This window comes from Bos grunniens, chromosome 12, assembly GCF_055505025.1.
Source record: "Bos grunniens cultivar Pamir isolate PY7600 chromosome 12, Bosgru_T2T1.0, whole genome shotgun sequence".
Lineage (NCBI taxonomy): Eukaryota > Metazoa > Chordata > Mammalia > Artiodactyla > Bovidae > Bos > Bos grunniens.
In genome coordinates, this window is record NC_141176.1 from 20,686,566 (window position 1) to 20,706,185 (window position 19,620).

The 19,620-nt window shown below is 43.9% G+C and overlaps 1 protein-coding gene across 18 annotated transcripts in view; it reads left to right on the plus strand.

The window, feature by feature from the left end:
* Positions 1-19,620, plus strand: part of RNASEH2B (ribonuclease H2 subunit B) — a 74,979-nt gene that overhangs the window by 40,972 nt on the left and 14,387 nt on the right. For 7 of the 18 annotated variants that reach the window (XM_086329161.1, XM_086329155.1, XM_086329156.1 and 4 more), the window contains 5 exons: positions 297-361; positions 2,160-2,265; positions 4,970-5,051; positions 6,524-6,566; positions 17,542-17,622. In XM_086329161.1, the coding sequence (XP_086185287.1) occupies positions 297-361; positions 2,160-2,265; positions 4,970-5,051; positions 6,524-6,566; positions 17,542-17,622 (377 nt within the window). Of the gene's footprint in view, positions 1-296; positions 362-2,159; positions 2,266-4,969; positions 5,052-6,523; positions 6,567-7,634; positions 13,772-16,340; positions 17,623-19,620 lie in introns of those variants that run through there. The other 11 variants (XM_086329164.1, XM_086329166.1, XM_086329162.1 and 8 more) reach the window with 5 other exon arrangements.

Here is a 19,620-nt window from a genome sequence, read left to right on the forward strand (position 1 = left end):
GTTTAGGAATTTTTTTTTCCCAGTGTCTCAAGAATGCTCTCAGGGTTATTAATTGAGTTTTTCAAGTATATAAAATGTTATTTATTTTTTGGCTGCACCTTGCAACTTGTGGAATCTTAACTTCCCCAACTGGGGATTGAACCAGGGCCCTCACAATGAAAGCACGGAGTCCTCACCACTGGACCACCAGAGAATTCCTTGAAATTTTTAAACTGTTATCTTGTATATGAAATAGCTTTATGAGTTTATTTTTTGCTTAACCTACTGCACTGTCTTTTTTTTTTCTTTTAATCCAGAAGTAGACAAGAAGAAATATTACAAGTACAGCAAAGAGAAGACATTAAAATGGCTAGAAAAAAAGGTACAGTACCTCTCAGTGCCTTGTGGCAGAAAGAGTTTAATGTTCCTTTTTAAAAATGTTAAGAGAGAAGGTAGTAAGCCTGACCCCAAAAACCATCTTGAAAGTCCACCTACAAGAGAGAAGCTGTACAAAAATCTGCCAAGTGCAAGAAGAATCTTTGACTTTGCACTTTTCCTAACTCAGGCGGCTCTGGACTTAGCTTGACGTGCTTGTTCCCATTTCCCTGTGACCCTCACCACTGAATGAAGAAGTACTTGCTAGTTGCTGGTGTAGACTTGAGTCTTCCAAGCCAGGTAACAGCAGGGCCACGTGTACTCTCTGTGGGTCCTGCAGGCATCTCAGAAGTTGACGTTGCTCACACACGACCTGCAGGGGCCAGGCAGACGGGGTTCGGGTTTAGCGTCTAGATGCTGAAGACGGGTCTTCTCCCAGGCAAGCCCTGTGTCTTGGTGATCCTAAGAATTAAACTCAATATAAGATCTCTTGCAGTGTTCTCCCAATCAATTTAGTGGATCACAACCAGTATTTCTCTTGGAATGGAATGGAATAGAATGGGCTAGGATAGATGAGGATGAATTAAAAGGAAAGTTGGATTGAGAATTGGGATTACCAGATGCAAAGTGGTATATATAGAATGGATAAACAATAAGGTCCCACTGTATAGCACAGGAAACTATTCAATATCCTGTGATGAACCATAATGGAAAAGAATTTGCAAAAGAAAAAACTGAGATTATTCTGTATAATCAAATATATATTTTTATATTGTTTTAAAAAAAGCACAAGATAAGGGCAAGTGTTAAGTATGACTGTAACATATTTATATATGTTTTGGGGTATTCGGTTGCTGAGTATTTCTTACTGTGCATATAGTGAAGAAACAAAAAGCCATTGGTCTAAGGATATCGCTTACTTTCACAGTGATAAGGAATCTCACCAGACCAGATCTTTGGATGACAAAGTTTTTGCAAGTTTTGTGGATATCAGTTCTAGCAGTGATTCCTAAGATTCTCTTCTGTCTTCTATATGAAAAACATGATTGTCACATCATGTTAATGGGCACATTGGGAGCTTGGGAACATGGAGATGAGCCTTGCAGTATTAATCAGGCTTGTTTGGGTGAAGTAGGGAAAAGGTTTAAAAAGTGCGTGTGTTTCACTCTTCATTTGCATCATCAGTAGTCTTTGCATTTGTGGGATTCTGTGTAGATGAAGAATGAGAAGTGCTGAGCAGAAACTGGGCATTTAGTTTTTGCTCTTAGCAAATGATAATGATATGAAATAGTGAGGTGAAGTTTATATTTATTGTGTTTCCTTTCTTAAATTCCTAGAAAGTGAGAAATTTATATTATTTATTCTCCTTAGAAAATCATAAAACACAAGTTTTGTGCCGTGTTCTGTCCTAAGGGCCTAACATCCATTAACTCATTTAGTCCTCACAGCAGTCCTGTGAGATCGGCGCTATCTTTCTTTCCCTTTCACAGGTGGAGGCACAGAGAGGTTCAGTAAGCAGTCCGTGGTCACAGCAGACCCAAGCCGCCTGCCTCCAGAGTCCGTGCTCTCGCACGGTGTAGGCCTTAGGAAGCCCACATACCGAGCTCATCCTGCAGCGTAGTCACTACCCCTCACCCGTCCCCAAATATGAAGCCATCTCTTATCTTCTGAAGATACATCTAGATCCGTACTACTTCTTCCTGGACCTTAAATGGATTGGAATCATGGGTTTAGAAAGTCTGAAAAGTCAGGGTGTCTAAAGTTAGTTGAAAATATCCTGATATTTCCCTTTGGTTATTTCATAGGTTAATCAGACTATGGCAGCATTAAAAACCAATAAGGTAAATGTCAGTGCCCGGGTACAGTCTACTGCATTTTTCTCTGGGGGCCAGGTCTCCAGTGACAAGGACGGTAAGCGAATCATTTTTTGTTTTGTTTTGTTTGTTTTGTCTGGAGTAAGTCGCCAATGTGTAAATGCCCATCTTAGGATTTAAAAACCTTAATGTCTCAGAAACTTCACATTCTTGCCAATGTGTTCTCTTGGATCTCATGGCAGGTGTGCATTTTATTTCAAAACCAAGTAGTACTTGTGCTGTAGATCAATTCTATCACTAATTGATACTTAAGTCATTCATTCACAAAATCTATATCTTGCACTAATAGTAATAACGACCCTTGTTATCCTTTATTGAGGGTGTGTAGTGTGCCACGCCTTTTACTAAGTTGCCAGCGTGCACATACTAGCTCATCTGAGCCCCCCTCCAAGTTTCATTTTACAGCGAGTTTGGAGGCCGTGTGCAGAGTCACTCAGCTAGTAAACGGCAGAGCTGAACTACTGATGGAGCTCGCCCGGCACTTAAGCCCACACTCGTAACCTTTTTGTTGTACTGTTCTTGGGGGCAAGGATTTCCAGAGCTTATCTGTTTGCATCTTTCTCTCCAGAAGCATAAGTCCTACTGTAGGTCTCAATATTGTGATTTTAGATGAAATTTATTCACTGGACAATTAATCCTTTAAGATACATTCTTTTGCCTTTCTCATTGTAGTGTCCTCTTACCTTTATATGTACAGTTGAATAACAAAAGCTATCTGATACAATTTACTTTCTGAAATGGTAGGACAGTAATTCTCCTGACTTTAAACTCTAATTCAGTGTTCCCCTGTTCTAAATATATGATTCCAAAACATCTGAGTTTCGTCATTTACAAAACAAATACCAAGCAGCCTGTTGGTGATTGGCTGTGATTCAGGCAGTCTTTGATGTGCAGAAATCCACCTCACAGTACCTTACACACACAGATGATGGCTGGCTCCCGCCATTCTGGGAGTGGTAGACTGCCCTTGGCGTCTTAATTAACTAGCTGTCAGTGTCTGTGATAGGCTTAACAGAGGGAGAGAGAGACTGAGTCAAATGGCTGGCTGGCCGGATAGATGGATAGATCATGGGTGATGGATGGATACATAAAACCAAAGATTTTCAGTAAAGCAGGAGAAGAGATGTTAGTGGTTGTTTAGACAGATGTTCTCATCTTAAAAATGAAAAACTATGGTCTCCGAGAAGTAGATCACTTACTCAGGGTCACCTATCCTAGCTAGCAGACCAGGTTGTCTACTCTGAGTCTGGTGTTTTTACCAAACGAATATCTACATCTAAGAGTCTGGGCTTCGCTATATTGCCATTTAGTGTTCCAGCCATAAAGTAAGCTTTATACTCTTTACATTCTTGCCTTTTTAGACCTTTAGCTTGATATGTGCCAGAGGAAGCAAACAGATATGTTGGCCTTCTTATTTGCTGTATGACTTGGAAAATTCAAACAGGGGCTCTGTATCAATCTAGAGGGGTGGGATAGGGCGGGATATGGGAGGGAGGTTCAACAGGGAGGGGACATATGTGTACTTATGGCTGGTTCATGTTGAGGTTTGACAGAAAACAGCAAAAGTCTGTAAAACAATTATCCTTCAATAAAAAAAAAATTAATTAATTTTTTAAAAAAGAAGGGTCCAGTGATAACTTTCAGTTCTCAGTGCTGGCAGTGAAAGTCTCTTACTAAAGACTTTGAGATCAGGGCATCCAGGCAGCAGTCCCTTTCTAACTGTTGATAATACTGAGGCAGGTTGTTATCCTGATGTCAAATGTAGAAAAGGGAAAAAAGATGGAAATGAATATCCCAGCAGCAAGCCTGAGATAGTGCTTTTGGTAGTTTATATCCCCTTGTGATTATCCCATCTATTGAGTGTGATTATCCCCTAGTAGTCTACAAAAAAAATACTAAATTGAGGAAGAGGGCTTTAAAACAGATTTTCTCTTTTGTAACTGTATCTAATTGATACCAGAGCTTCATTTTAGTACTGAAAATCCAGATGCTGTAGACGTCATGATTATACACTCTGTTGAGTTTTGTTTTTTACATTTTTAAGGCGTTTTATTAGTTTGGGATTCTCTGGTGGCTCAGACGGTGAAGTCTTCCTGCAATGTGGGAAACCTGGCTTCAATCCCTGGGTCAGGAAGATACCCTGGAGAAGGCAATGGCAACCCACTCCAGTACCCTTGCCTGGAAAATCCCACGGACGGAGGAGCCTGGTAGGCTACAGTCCATGTAGTTACAAAGAGATGGACACGACTGAGCAACTTCATCCCATTAGTTTGGGGTAATATGTAACATTCAGCAAGTGCTTAATAGAGACACATTGTATATTATTTCTCTTAAATGAGCATACTCATTATTATTCAGTAATTAGGTTTATTTTATATTGAAACCAACCTAGAAAAGATGACTATTTCATCTTGTTACATCTGATGTTTGAACTTTATTTGTATTCAAGGGCCTCAACTAAGAGAAGAACCCTGAATTTTTATCTGTTATTTAGTGGGCATATATTGTATTATACTTTATTATCTCATCATATCTTCAATGTCATCGTATATGATATCTCATACATCATATCCCCCCACCACTCTGACAGATGGATATGAGCATCCCCACACACACACACACACAAAAAGCTTAAGTGCCTCTCCAAAGCTAGATAATGCCAGAATTTGAACTCCAGTCAGTTTGACTGTGAAGCAACCATAATTATTACTAAATTTTTTTCTCCATTCTGTTTCTTTCAGAGGATTATGTTTGTTATGCCCATGGTCTGATATCTGATTACATCCCTAAACAATTAAGTGATGACTTATCTAAATATTTAAAGTAAGTATGGTCCATCTTTAGTCGTAATTAAGCATAATTGTGCTTGGTTTCCTAGAAATAGGGTTTCATTATGGCTTATATAAGGTTTCCCAGATGACTCAAGTGGTAAAGAATGTGCCTGCCAATGCAGGAGCCACAGGAGACGTGGGTTCGATCCCTGGGAAGATCCCCTGGAGGAGGAAATAGCAGGCTAGTCCAGTATTCTTGCCTGGAAAATCCCATGGACAGAGGAGCCTGGCGGGCTACAGTCCATGGAGTCTCAAAGAATCAGACACGACAGAGTGCACAAGCAAGTATGGCTTGTCGTATCACTTTTTCTGATAAGAGGTTATTCTTGAGTTGCGTCACAGACTCTATGGTTTGGAGGTGATTTTTAATGGACAGTTTTTTGATTGGAACAAATTAATTTAATGGATACTGGTTCCAAGAACCCCTGAGTGTTACAATTAGAATTAGGAGTTGTTATAATGTTAGAGCATAAATTGTGTTAAAATTTTATCACAGCCAGACTTAACTAATTTGATTCATGGGACGGAAAGAGTAGATAGCAGAGTAAAATATTTTTGAAAGTTACATTTAAAGGTTGTGTACCATTTTTATTATTTTATTATTATAATCATTAGCTGTTCACTATGTATTTTTATTATGCCCAGCACTTGAAACTCTACTTTAGGCTGAAAAAGATATGTTTTTTCCTATATTTTAGCAACCACTGTTAAAATTTCATATATGTGATGATCTAATAGCTTTTCCTGATTCTTAGAATAATTTTCTCCTCTGATACGTGGAAATAAAATGAGTTTTTAATAGCTATGGTTGCATTTTTAGCAAATTGTATTTTTGGTCCTACTTAAAGAACAATTAGTAGAAACTGGTTTCTGTAGTATAATATAGTACGTTGAAAGCTTGCTCTGAATTGATAAAGATACCCTTCTGTTTATTATTTTCCTGAGTCTCTTTGTACCTGCTTATCTTGTTAGAGACTTTATATCTTTGTATTCCATTATTTTTTTAGATTCTTTTCTGCTGAAATTTTAAAGTTTCAGTTAAAGACTTGAGAGAAGGGTGTGTCAGTTAAACTTTTCTTTAATAGAAAAGTAAAGTTCCTGTGACTTCTTGTCAACAGAATAATTTTCACTTTTAAGTATATGCTAGATTCACCATTTATGGTGAAAAAATACATACCAAAATACATATTTATAGAGACTAAAGGAAAGCAATTCCATTGCAACCAGTGACTTTGAATTTTGTTTTTTAACTCAGAATTCCAGTACAGAGGATTAAGTAGCTAAATGCACATTTTTTCACTTAGAAAAATTTCACTCTTTATAATGAGGTGATCGAACAGTAAGATATATGGAGGTGAGACTATTAAATGAAATCAGGACTTACTAAGTCTTAAGTTGGCCCGGTCATTCTGTTTGCTTGTCTATGAAAAACCATGACTCTGATTTTTATTTTTCACTCCTCAGGCTTCCAGAACCTCCAGCTTCAGTCCGAAACCCTCCCTCAAAGGTAAGAAACTGTGACTAAGATATCTTTGGAGCACGTGGAAAAATAGTATACTTTTGCCACATACATTTAGTTTACTCTAGTATATGTTAAAGCATCTTAATCCACCTTATGTGGAATCAAGATTATACTGCTCTCCATCAGTATTTTTATTTTCATGGATTTTAGGTGAATCATAAATAAGGTGCTATGAAAATCAAGGAAGAGTTGGTTCTAGCTCAATATCTGCATTGACATATTAGAGAATCATAATTAAAATTAAGTCGTCTTGCATGAGCTAGATCCTATAATTAACTTTATTAATCATTCAGTTCAGTCACTCAGTCGTGTTGGACTCTTTGCGACCCCATGAATTGCAGCACGCCAGGCCTCCCTGTCCATCACCAACTCCCGGAGTTCACTCAGACTCACATCCATCAAGTCAGTGATGCCATGCAGCCATCTCATCCCCTGTCGTCCCCTTCTCCTCCTGCCCCCAATCCCTCCCAGCATCAGAGTCTTTTCCAGTGAGTCATCTTTTTGCATGAGGTGGCCAAAGTACTGGAGTTTCAGCTTTAGCATCATTCCTTCCAAAGAAATCCCAGGGCTGATCTCCTTCAGAATGGACTGGTTGGATCTCCTTGCAGTCCAAGGGACTCTCAAGAGTCTCCTCCAACACCACAGTTCAAAAGCATCAATTCTTCGGTGCTCAGCTTTCTTCACAGTCCAGCTCTCACGTCCATACATGACCACTGGAAAAACTGTCTAGCCTTGACTAGACAGACCTTTGTTGGCAAAGTAATATCTCTGCTTTTCAATATGCTATCTAGGTTGGTCATAACTTTCCTTCCAAGGAGTAAGCGTCTTTTAATTTCATGGCTGCAGTCACCATCTGCAGTGATTTTGGAGCCCCTAAAATAAACTCACTTTGCCAAATTTAATTGTCATAGGCACAGAGGTGCATAGAACATGATTTTTGCAACACAGAGTTCTTTGAGCAAGGATGACCACACTTTACTGTCTATACTCGAAATGATCAATTCAGTTTGTGTGTAATCTTTGTGAATCAGTGAAAAACCTTTCCTCTGCTAGATGTTCTCAAATCGCCACCCTCAGCTCCTCTGCACTGTGGACTCTGAGATACAGGGAGTAGAGAAGCCATTCACAGACCACACCCGAGAGCAAAGAGTAGCATCCCTAAGCCCGGGCCTGGCTGCAGACTAGTAAGTGCTGCTCAGACACAGGGAAATAAACACGTGCACCAGCTTGTCCGTGAGGCCATCATGCTCCAGCAGCAGAATAATGAGTACCTTGTGAATGAATGAAACATGGATGCTAAAGAACTTTCCTTCTTCCCTGCCTTCTAGGTGGCCAACATTCTCAGGATTTTTTTTTTTTTTTCCATTTGTATACTGTTTGAAGGTGGTGATGGTTCTAAAAACATTCAATACTTGGACTTTTAGGAAAGGGCATAAAATTTAAAGTGCATCATTGTTAGTTGGGGACCTTTTTTAGCAAATTGTGTCCAAGGAGGTTCATCTTTTCCTCACTGAAGGAAGCAGTTGGTGTAAGATCTAATCTGGGGCAGACCCACAGCAGCACCAGGGGACATAAATATAGCTGTCTTGCTCTAACTAAGGTAACAGGCATATTTGTTTCTTTCTTATTTTTCTCCTTACAAAAACGAGGCATATTTCTTTCTCTCAAATATCTGTCTTCCTTAGTAACACAGAGATCTAAAACTGCCCTTGAAGGATTTAGCCTTTGATATGGTTGCTGGAGGGTAGGTTCTTTTTTGTTGTTGTTGCACAAAGAATTCACAGATGAGATTCGGAGGCGAAGTAAGCAAAGGGTTTATTGAGTGACAGTACACTGTCAGGAGGGAGCCTGGGCAGGCTCAGAGCAGCAGCAATGGAAAGCAGCAGTTTTCCTTTTGACAAGCTGGTTATAGGGGATGTGAAGGATTAGGTGGAATATTCATTCAGGGGGGCGGGGTTGAGGGGGTGATTTCCTGGTTTTCGTCCCAGCCCCAACTTCCAGAGATGAGGGGGAGTTTCTGTCCTTACATGGTCTTGCTCGGATCTGTCATGGCACCGGTGCACGGTGGGCACTGCTCTGTGCAATGCTAATTCTGTTGTAACGTGGGCATAGTGAGCAAAAGGTGACATTCGGACCAGAGGTTCCCATATTCCTTTGTTTGCTGCCAGGTCCCTTGTCATCACAAGACTTATGATCGCCTGTCAGCCCAGAGGTTCCCACTTTTCTGTTTGCCCCTTGGACCTCTGTCATTGTAAGATGTATGTGGTCACCCGACCCATGCCCCCTCCTTTGCTCACCTCTGGCTAATGGCCTGCTCTGACGTTCCCCTAAAGGAGTCTGCACCCTTCAAATCTTTTAAGGGTCAGAGGGTCCATGATCTGTCTTCTGAAGCTGCCTCAAGCTGAGCAGGGGCATTGTGCCTGCCTGCGGGGCCCAGATCACCTTGCCCTCTGTCAGAGATGAGGTCTCGGGGTCCTTGACAGTGGCAGAGACAGAGAGTGGGGAGTAGACAGAGGCTGCGGCCCTGTCCCGCGGATGTTGGTGGTCCCCGTTGTCATGAAAAGAAAGTGAAGTCACTCAGTCATGTCCGACTCTTTGCAACCCCATGGACTGTAGCCTACCAGGTTCCTCCATCCATGGGATTTTCTAGGCAAGAGCACTGGAGTGGGGTGCCATGGGTTGAAATTCCAGGTGTATCATCATCTGTAGGTGACTCTGTTGTAACCTGAAGAAATGAACTTAACAAGCAGGTTAAAAGGGACAGGGCCAAAAGTCAGTAAAAGTAGGATTGCAGTCAGAGGTCCAAGCAGGGGCAGGAACCAGGTTATGTTTGATAACACCCCTCTGACTGCAGGCCAGAAGCGGGTGGCACTGGGGTCACCCATCCTGAAAGTGTGTAGCCTTGGGGCCTGTTCGTGTGTGCTTTGGGCGCCTTCTTCCGCCTGGCCAGGGGTGTCAATGTCGGTGCAGCACAGTTTACTGATTACTGCACAGACCCTCCCTGCTCAGCTGGGAGATAGTCCAGGGCTCTCTGTTCTGCATCACTACATCTGCTAGGAAATAAAGGGATCCCCTGTAATCCTGGTCAGAGTCGATAGAATATCTGACAGGTTACAGAGCATTGCCTCAAGGGAGGCAAAGCCCCCACCCCCGCCATGGGGACACACCAAACTAGTAGCAGCCCCAGTGCCTTCCAGTATGTGGCCCGTATGGGTGGTTACACCTGCATTCCTCTGATTACTGGGTTGGCCAAGTGTGCCACAAGCAAGGCAATATCTATACAAGGAAAGTGAAAGTCGCTCAGTCGTGTCTGACTCTTTGCAACCCCATGGACTATATAGTCCAGGGAATTCTCCAGGCCAGAATACTGGAGTGGGTAGCCTTTTCCTTCCCCAGGGGATCTTCCCAACCCAGGGATCAAACCCAGGTCTCCCGCATTGCGGGCAGATTCTTTACCAGCTGAGCCACCAGGGAAGCCCATGCAAGGAAAGGTCACAGCCGATCCCAGGGAGAGGCAGAGGAGTTGGGGTTGATTGTTCTGAGGAGGGAAGTGGCTTATGTTTCAGCCACAAAGGGACCAATACCTGGAGGAAGCGCATGCCTGGCGCACTTCAGAGGAGTTGAGAAACTCCTTAAGTGGTTTGTCCGAGAGGGGTGCCCGTGAAGCTTGGAGAGAGGCCCACCATTATGAGAGCAGTTGTGAGGTGTGAAGACGCGGTAGGACACAGGTCATGGGACTCTGAGGCCAGCAGGGTTGCCACGCGGCCGCGACCTCCACATTGGCCAAGGTTGGCAGGACTAGGCGCCTGTAGCCAGTCCCGACAGAGGGGGCCCTGCAGGGCCCCCAAATGGTAGTGCTCCTCTCTGTTACAGGAGCCCTGTCCCTGAAGGTTCACGGGAAGTCTCCTCTCCATCCCCGAGGATTCACCCCTGGGGTGCATTCTCAGTCACGGGGAGAAGTTTTTAAAACAGGAAAAGCTCATCGTCTTTTGTAATACAGCCGGGCCCCAGTGTAAACTTGAGGACAAGGAAGCCTGGCTAGAAAATGGAGCTTCAACTATAATAGCATCCTATGAATAGGTTTTATGAAAGGCAGAGAAATTGGATAGAGTTTCGTTATGTTCAGTCCCTTATGACCCTAAGAGAGAATCCAGAGCTATGCACGTCCTGTGTTGGGGAAGCTTGTCAGTTGGGACTGGTTCAGATTCTACAAAAACCCTCTCTGGTAGCATCTCTGGAGGAAAGTAAGTCTTGGACAGAAGCACCTAAGTCCTGATGCTCTTTCACCATCTTCACCCCTCCAGCACCGTGTAATCCTCTTTACTCTCCCGTGCAAGAAGTGCAGCAGAGTGCCCGTGCCCCCTCACCCCCCACCCCCTGAGAAGCAGTAGGCAGACCTCAGGGAAATACCAGAGTCCGTACCCCTTTGCTTTGTCTGGCCTCAGCCAGCGCTGCCTTCACTTAGGCTGCTTCTCAGGGGCCCCTGGCCGGTTCACTGAAGGATTCTGGGAGCTAACTCTTTCCTTGGACCTTACTTGGAAGGACCCTGAATGTTGTCATTTCCCACTGCCGCGCCCCTGAGGAAAAGACCCCTATCTGGGCACAGCCTCAAGCATTTGATGATGAATTATGTATCATCTAACCCACTTACTGCCCCGTGGGCATCACGGCAGTGCCACTGATTGATCCCAAGTGGGATTATGAACCAGGCCAGCCCGGTGTCCCTAGAAGAGCACGCACAACCCTTTGCTTCATTGAAGGGACAAGATGGTGCACAGTTAAACCTGTCAGCTGTGATAGGGTTGAAGAGGTCACCCAAGGTCAGAATGAACCCTGTTTCCCGCCCGGTCGGTAGATGCCTCAGAAAGTATACGAACGTGGACCAGACACTTTTGAGGGACGTGTTGTGCTTGCAACTTACTTCATTTACCAGTTGGTCCCCGACATCTGTTAGAAACTTCAAAAGCTCACCCTGGGGTCCCCAACCCCTCTCAGCCTTTTTGTTGAGGCGGCCTTCAGTGTCTTTAACAATAGAGTCCAGGCTGAGGGAGAAAGGAAGAAGCAGCATGACTCAAGAAGGGCCCACCGGCAGGCCAGACGTCAGCAGCCGTCGTGGTGGGATGTAACCCTCTTCCTGATCACCACAGAGGTGCTCCCAGGAGACCCCCGCCAGGTAAAGGAGCCTGTTTTAGCAGTGGGAACCCCAAACACTGGAGCAGGGAATGCCCAGGAAATAGGTCCTGGCCTCAACCCGAGGCTCACTCTGTAGGAAGATGGGCCATGGAACGAGAGGAAGCCCTCAGCTCTGAAGGAAGCGAGGAACTCCCCCAAGCCAGTCACGGCCGTGGTTGACTGATGAGATCCAGGACTTGCCAGGACCCCTCAGAATACAGCGACCGTCACATGGGACGGACGTGGCGGACCACTGGCGGGGCAGGTACTCTCGTCCAGTTTCCAGTGGACACAGAAGCCGCTTACTCCGTCCTCACTTCTCATGCTGGGCGTCTTGTCCCTGAAACCTGCTCTGTTGTTGGGGTAGAAGGAAGGCCAAAACAAAAACATTTGACCACCCCTCTAACTTATACCTGGGGAAAGACCATCATAACTCTCAAGCCTCTTGTCATGCCCGAGCGCCCTAGCCCATTATTGGGAAGAGACTTTCTCTCAGCCTTGGGGGCAACTTTTGCTCTTCCTGAAAATGAAAATTAAGGCCTATTTTTGGCTGAACCTATGTGTCATACAAGACTCAGACAGTCCAGCTCATGTTTTCTCCGGAAATTGGAAAACTTACAGATCCACAGATCTCAGATCAAAGAATCCCAGGATCGGCAAAATTTGCCACTTCATTAAAAATCACCGTTAAGGAAGCTAGTATCTTCTTGCCTTCTAAGTGTCGGTTCCCCATAAAACCAGAGGCTCAACAGGGCCTCAAACCCTGATCTCAAAATTCATCAAATGTGGGCATTTGGTATTGTGCCAGTCTCCTTGTAATAACCCAGCCCCGCCTGTCCTCAAAGGAAATGGGGCTTATAGAATGCTGTAAGGTCTTCAACTCATCAGTGAAGTTGTGATTCCTCTCCATCTAATCATCCCAGTCTATACTCCAGCTTTTCTCAGATCCCGGAGGACACGGCCTGGTTTATAGTCCTTGATCTTAAAGATGCCTCCTTCTCTATACCTGTTCAGTCTGATTCCCAGTACCTCTCTCCCTTTGAATGGACCAATCCAGACACCAATGTGACCCGACAATATACCTGAACTGTCCTTCCCCAGGGATTCTGGGACAGCTGACACCTGCTTGGCAGTGCCCTAGCGAAGTAACTGCAGGCATTTAAATTAGAGATGGGGGCATTATTACAATACATAGATGGCCTCGTTATTTGCAGTCCCTTGAAGGAAGCCTCAGACTAAACCACTGCACAGATCCTCAGTTTCCTGGCTCCAGAGGATATCCCCATGGAAGGCCCAAATTTCCTCCCAGAGAGTCACCTTCCTGGGACATGTTCTAAGCACAGGAGAGTACATCTTTAACAGCAGTCCTCCACCTACAACCACCACATTCAAAGAGACAGCTCAGAATCTTCTTAGAAGTGGCTGGATTTTGAAGGATTTGGGTCCCTGGGTTTTGTCTCACACCATGCAATGCTGGAGACCCCGGTTCGATTCCTGGGTCAGGAAGATCTGCTGGAGAAGGGATAGGCTACCCACTCCAGTATTCTTGGGCTTCCCTGGGGGCTCAGCTGGTAAAGAATCTGCCTGCAATGCAGGAGACCTCAGACCTCAGTTCGATCCCTAGGTTGGGAAGATCCCCTGGAGATACCCAGTCCAGTATTCTGGTCTGGAGAATTCCATGGACCATATAATCCATGGGGTCACAAAGATTCGAACATGACTGAGCAACTTTCACTTCATCTGCTCAGAGTCTTAACCACTGGAATGCCAGTAAGTCCCAAGCCAGTATTCCATTTATATATGTATCACATCTTTATCCATTCATCTGTCAATGGACACCGAGTTTTCATTTAGAGAGATGAATTTAGGAGTTCGATAATGGAGAGAATGTGAATGTACTTAGTGCCACTGAGCTGTACAGAGATTAAATATGGTTAGAATAGTATGTTCTGTATTATGTGACTTGTACCACAAAAAAAAAAAAAAAAGTTTTTAATGGCTCTGACTAGTGCCCCAGCCCTAGAGATTCCAGATCTAAACAAGCTCTTTACTGTTTTCCCCAGAAAAACAGGATTAGCCCTGGGAATTCTTGCCCCAAAGGTGGGACCAGTCCCATGGCTGATGGCATATCTCTCCAAGCAGTTGGACCCAGTGGCCTCTGGCTGCCTCACATTCTGTGAGGGGGGCCTCCAGTCAGCCATTGGTGTCCCTAATTTCTACCAGATGGCTAGAAGCCTTTCCAGTTAAGACTGAGGGAGCCCAGGAGGTAATAAAGGCATTACTTAAGGAAATAATTCCTCAGTTGAGACTTCCACGGTCCATACAGAGTGGCCACAGTCCCTTTTTTGTGGCTCGGGTCACCCAACTAGTCTCTCCAGCCCTGGGCACTTGCCCCCATCTCTGCACTGCCTGGAGGCCTCAGTCGTCAGGGAAAGTGGAAAAGGCAAATCAGACTTTAAAAAGAACCCTGGCTAAACTTTGTCAAGAGACATCGGAACCATGGACAAAGCTTTTACCCACAGCCCTCCTGAGAATCAGGGCAGCACCCAAAATAGGGCTAAGGCTCAGCCCCTTTGGAATGACTGGCCGCAGGTAGGCCCTTTGTTCCTTCAGATATTTTGGTGGACACCAGAATTGGTGAGCTCACTAAGTAACTGATTAATTGGGGACAAACTCAACAGGCGATTTCATGGGCGGGTGGGGGCCGGGTTACCTGCCTTGAGGCAGCACTTTGTAACCTGTCAGATATTCTGTCTACTCTGGCCAGGATCACGGGGGATCCCTTAATTCCATAGCAAATGTAGTGATGGAGAACAGAGAGCCCTGGACTGTCTCCCAGCTGAACAGGAAGGGTCTGTGCAGTAATCAGTAAACTGTGCTGCACCACACTCACCCCGGCCAGGTGGAAGAAGGTGCCCAAAGCACATATGAAAAGGCCCCAAGGCTATACACTTTCAGGAAGGGTGACCTCAGTGCCACCCACTTCTGGCCTGCAGTCAGAGGGGTGTTATCAAATACAACCTAGTTACTGCCCCTGCTTGGACCTCTGATCACAATAATGCGTTTGCTGATTTTGGGTCCCATCCCTTTTTAACCTGCTTGTTAAGTTCGTTTCTTTGGGTTAAAACAGTGTCAGCTACAGATGAAGATACACCAGGGATTTCAACTCATCCTTCATGACAATAGGGAACACCAACATCCGCGGGAGAGGGCCGCAGCCTCTCTCTACTCCTCACTCTCTGTCTCTGCCACTGTCAAGGACCCCGAGACCTCATCTCTGACAGAGGGCAAGGTGATCTGGGCCCCGCAGGCAGGCACAATGCCCCTGCTTAGCTTGAGGCAGCTCCAGAAGACAGATCATGGACCCTGTGACTCTTAAAAATATCTGAAGGGCTCAGATTCCTTGAGAAGGGAAATGTTAGAGCAGACCATTAGCCAGACATGAGCAGAGAAGGAGGCATGGGTCAGGTGACCATAATACATCTCGCAATGACAGGAGCCCTGGAGCAAACAGAAAAGTGGGAACCTCTGAGCTAACAAGAAGCCATACATCTTATGAGAACAAGGTCTCAGAGGCAAAGAAAGAAATGCAGGAACCTCTGATCCGAATGTAACCTTTTGCTCACTATGCCCACGTTACAACAGAATTAGCATTGCACAGAGCAGTGCCCACCATGCACTGGTGCCATGACAGATCCGAGCAAGACCACACAAGGACAGAAACTCCCCGTCCTCTTGGGAAGGTGGGGCTGGGACAGTAACCCAGAAATTACCCCCCAAACTCCTTCCTCCCGGATAAATATTCCACCCAGTCCTTCACACCCCATATAACCAGCTTGCCAGAAGGATGTCACCATGTCCCTTGAGCCTGGCCACACTCCCTCCTGAGAGTGCACTGTCGTTCAATACATCTTTGCTTACTTGGCCTCCGAGTCTCATCTCCCAAATTCTTTCTGCAACAAAACAAGAACCTACCCTCTGGCCACACAAAGACGGCCACAGACAATTCATAAATGAATCAGTACAGCTGTATTCCAGTAAATCTTCATTTGTAAAAACAGACAGATAGCCTGTGGGCAGTAAGGTAAATCTTGCTAAGCCCAGATTTCTCCTACATCTCAGCTTCATCTTCAGGATTATTTTAGTTTCTTTCTAAGGTTTCCTGCTCTATTGTGTCTTCCTGGTGCTCTAGCGTGTACATCGCAAACTGCACTGGATAATGTACTGTAGTTTAAACAACAGTAGGATAATGTCTATTAACTTTCCCATCTGTGTCCAGGACTTGCTTGATTCTTACAGAAATATAGTTGATCATTTGCAGAAAATAACATTCCAGTGGCCATTAGGTATCTTTGCATCTCTTTTGCCTTAATATGTTTCACATTATTTTATAACTCTTAAGTTTGCTTCTTTTGAGGCCAGCTTCCAAACCTCACCCGCTTCTGTCTTTTAACTTTGCCAGTGTCAGCTCACAGAGCTGAATGTGGGGATGTGGCTGAGTTTTCTCTGCAAATCACTTGCAGGAATGATAAGACCAAGCTTAGCATTAATTCCTGTGTTGTCTGCTGTCTGCCCTTCTCTTTCCAGAGCGGTACCCATTCAGTCAGATGCGTTGTTACTGTCTTTCTGAACCACTTTTCTGTTTCTTCTGAAGCATTCGCCTAAATCTGCAGTGATTCAGTCTTTTACATAACAAAAATTTAAGTAGATGCTACAGTTAATATAAACATACTCAACGGTATGCCAGTAAAAAATTTCAAGATGTGTCATTCTGCCCACTTGTGTTACACATGTGCTGTGGCATCTTTAGCTCTGACTTTACAGTTCTTTGTTTAGTGAAAGCTTGGTGAGAAGAGTGAAGCCGGGAACAAGCCTGCATTTCCTAGTGTGGGTCCATGTTGGATCATATCAGCGTCTCCACAAGGAGCTTGAAAATCTGTAGAGTCCCAGTTGTGATCAGTTCCCCACGTTAAACATCAAGACTCACCTGCCTGCCTTGTGCCTTCTACGAAATAAGCATGTCACAACTCCTGCTATACTGTAAACACAGAGGCCACAGTCTAGCTCTTGACCTGATTCTCACATTTGTTGATTGCAAAATGCTCATGTGAAAGGTGAAAGCAGGAGGGAACGGCTGACTTAATTACGTTGGGTCCCATGCAAAGAGCACCTGTAACAAAAGGTGAGATCTCACCTCAAGTCCTCTGCTAGGCAACCTTAAGCCTGTTCACGTAACCGCTGTGCTTCCCTCTGCTGCCTGCTTGCTTTGCAAGGTTGTTCTTACGTGGATAAAATGAGATAAACGGAAAGGACACAAAGATGGAAATAATAAGAATACTGTTCCCGTACTCCTAGATGGACATCACACTGGTCCTGCAGGTGAATAAAGGGGGTTCTGGCTGGACCCCTGGCCACCATAAAGGAAATTCTCTTCTTTGATTTATGTGTCTGCATGCGCCCCCTTACACTGTCCTGGAAGTCCACGTTCATCTAGATGCCCCCCGTCCTTGTAGTATGTGATCATACTGCTAGACAACCTCAGGACTGGGTCATGGGCTTGCGTGCTCACACCCTGTCACCACCAAAGCTGCTTCTCGGAAGGGACGTCTGGCTTAGAACGTTCCTAGAAAAGTGGTAAAAAGTGAAGGGACTTGTAAAGAATAAGCGCTCTGCAGAGTCTGCAGCTCCATTTGGCTGCCACAGGGTTCCAAACTGTTCATATTTTTTTTTAATGGATTGATGTAAGTGTCAAGGTGACATTTGACAGTTCACTGCTCTAACATTGCAGAAAGCAAAGTTATCAGATGAGCCCGTAATGGCAAAAGAAGATTATACTAAGTTTAACTCCAAAGATTTCAAGACTGTAAAGGTACGTGTCCGGGTGTTAGTAGCGTACTCCTGAATCCCGTGGCTGATGCTGCTGCGTGGGGACTCCAGGAACGACTGCATGCTTGACTGTGATTTTATCGTTTTAATTGTGAAGAATTATTAACTTGAGTTTCAGTGACTTTAGAACTATTTCAAAATTGTGAGTGACAATGAAAGTATCAAGCAAGGAAGACCTTTTTACAGACAAAGAAAGGCAGAGTTATTAGCAAGAGTGTGCCTAAGCTTCGTAATATAGTATATCCAGAGTGGTAGGGTGGGGCAGAGAAACAGGCTTCAAAGGTAATGTTTTGTCAACTCAACTGCCTAGTAGCTTCCAGAAATTATGACAATAACAATTATTAACACATAACTCAGCAATCACCCCAGCAAATATTTTCATAACATTCCTTACTAAGCTTTATCCTTCACATCATTCATTATAAATACATATGTAGCTTTCAGAATTGGCATACATATGTATTGGAGTTGTGCCCTTTTCATTTAGCTCTGTATTGTAAAAATATTGATGTCATTAAGATTTCTTTGAAAAATTAGAAATGATTTCATGATATTCAGTCACTGTTATTTTACTTCACCATGTAGAATATAATCTATTTAATTCCCCTATTTTTGGACACATGTTATTCTGCTTCTTTTTGTCTAAATGAAGTGATAAAACATTCTTACTTACAGTCTGCATCTCTATTTCATTAGACACAATTTAAAACTAAGAGTAAAGGCTTAGAAAACATGAGCTCTTTCCATGATTACTGAGACACATACATAGCTAAGAAGCTTTCCAAAAAGGTAGCAGAAATTTATCCTCCCAGCCATTATTGCTGATGAGTGTTCATCTCACAGTCTTGACAGCATTGAGTATTGGTTTTATTCTTAAAAATTTCGCCTGTCTAATTAGGTTACATTTCTTTGGGTAGAAAGGTTGTTTTTCCAAATGCTTATTGCCTGTCTGCAGTTTTGTTAGTTTTCAGTTCATGTCTCTTGCCTGATTTTACATTAGGATAGTAATGTTTTTCTTGTTGATTTGTAAGAGCTCAATCTAAATTAAGGCTGTTAACACTTTTCATGACATATAAAGTACAAATCATTTTCCAATTTTTTTAGCCTTTTCATTCAACTTTTGAACTGTTTTTTAAGCTTTTCTGAGGATTAAATATCAAAGTTTTTTTTATGATTTTCTCATTATTTTTAGGCTTAGACCTTGCCTGCCCCAAGATAAATTAATTCCACTTAGATTTTAGCAACACTTACTCTCCCTTAGGTTTCATGGTTTCTAAAATTTGTATTCTTTACACGTATTTATCTAGGCATGGCATATCAGGGAATAATCCAACTTGAGATCTGACTAAATAGCTGGTTGTGTCAGTGCTTTCGTGAGCAGGGATGTTTTTGAATTTCTCCATGAGGAATATTTCCGCCCCACCCTTCTCAGTGCTGCTTCCCAGCGTGTCGCCTTGGGCGCAGCACCAGTGAGCTAAGAGGTTGAACCAGGATGTGCGTTAAGTGCAGGGGACAGAGGATAACTTGTCTCAGAGAGACTGTCCCTCTTCCCCATCCAGCCAAAACATAAGCCTAGTAAATTATAAGTGACAGAATGTAAGAAGCAAGTTTCCAGGGATCATATACTGACTGTGCCCTTAAAAGATACTTTGGCAGTGACTTTGTCTCACAGCTCGCCGGGAGACAGATGATTTCTTCTTTGCCGATTCCCATCACTTACGCTTCTGTTGAACACTAAAGTACATACAATCAGCTGCTGTTTCCCTCTGCCAGTGCTTTGTTATAGGACATGCACGGCAAAACAAAACCAAACAAAAACATTGACCAGGAAGAGAGAGAGTTTTAAAAGGCAGAGTTATTTGGAGTCAGCTTTTCGGAAGGTGCTTTTCGTGGTTGGAGGAAAAGGGACCGCTATCCTGCTGGTCCTGGGAGCAGCACAGGTTATCTTGTGAATGTAACTGCTCTGCCCTTGGTGTCCCAG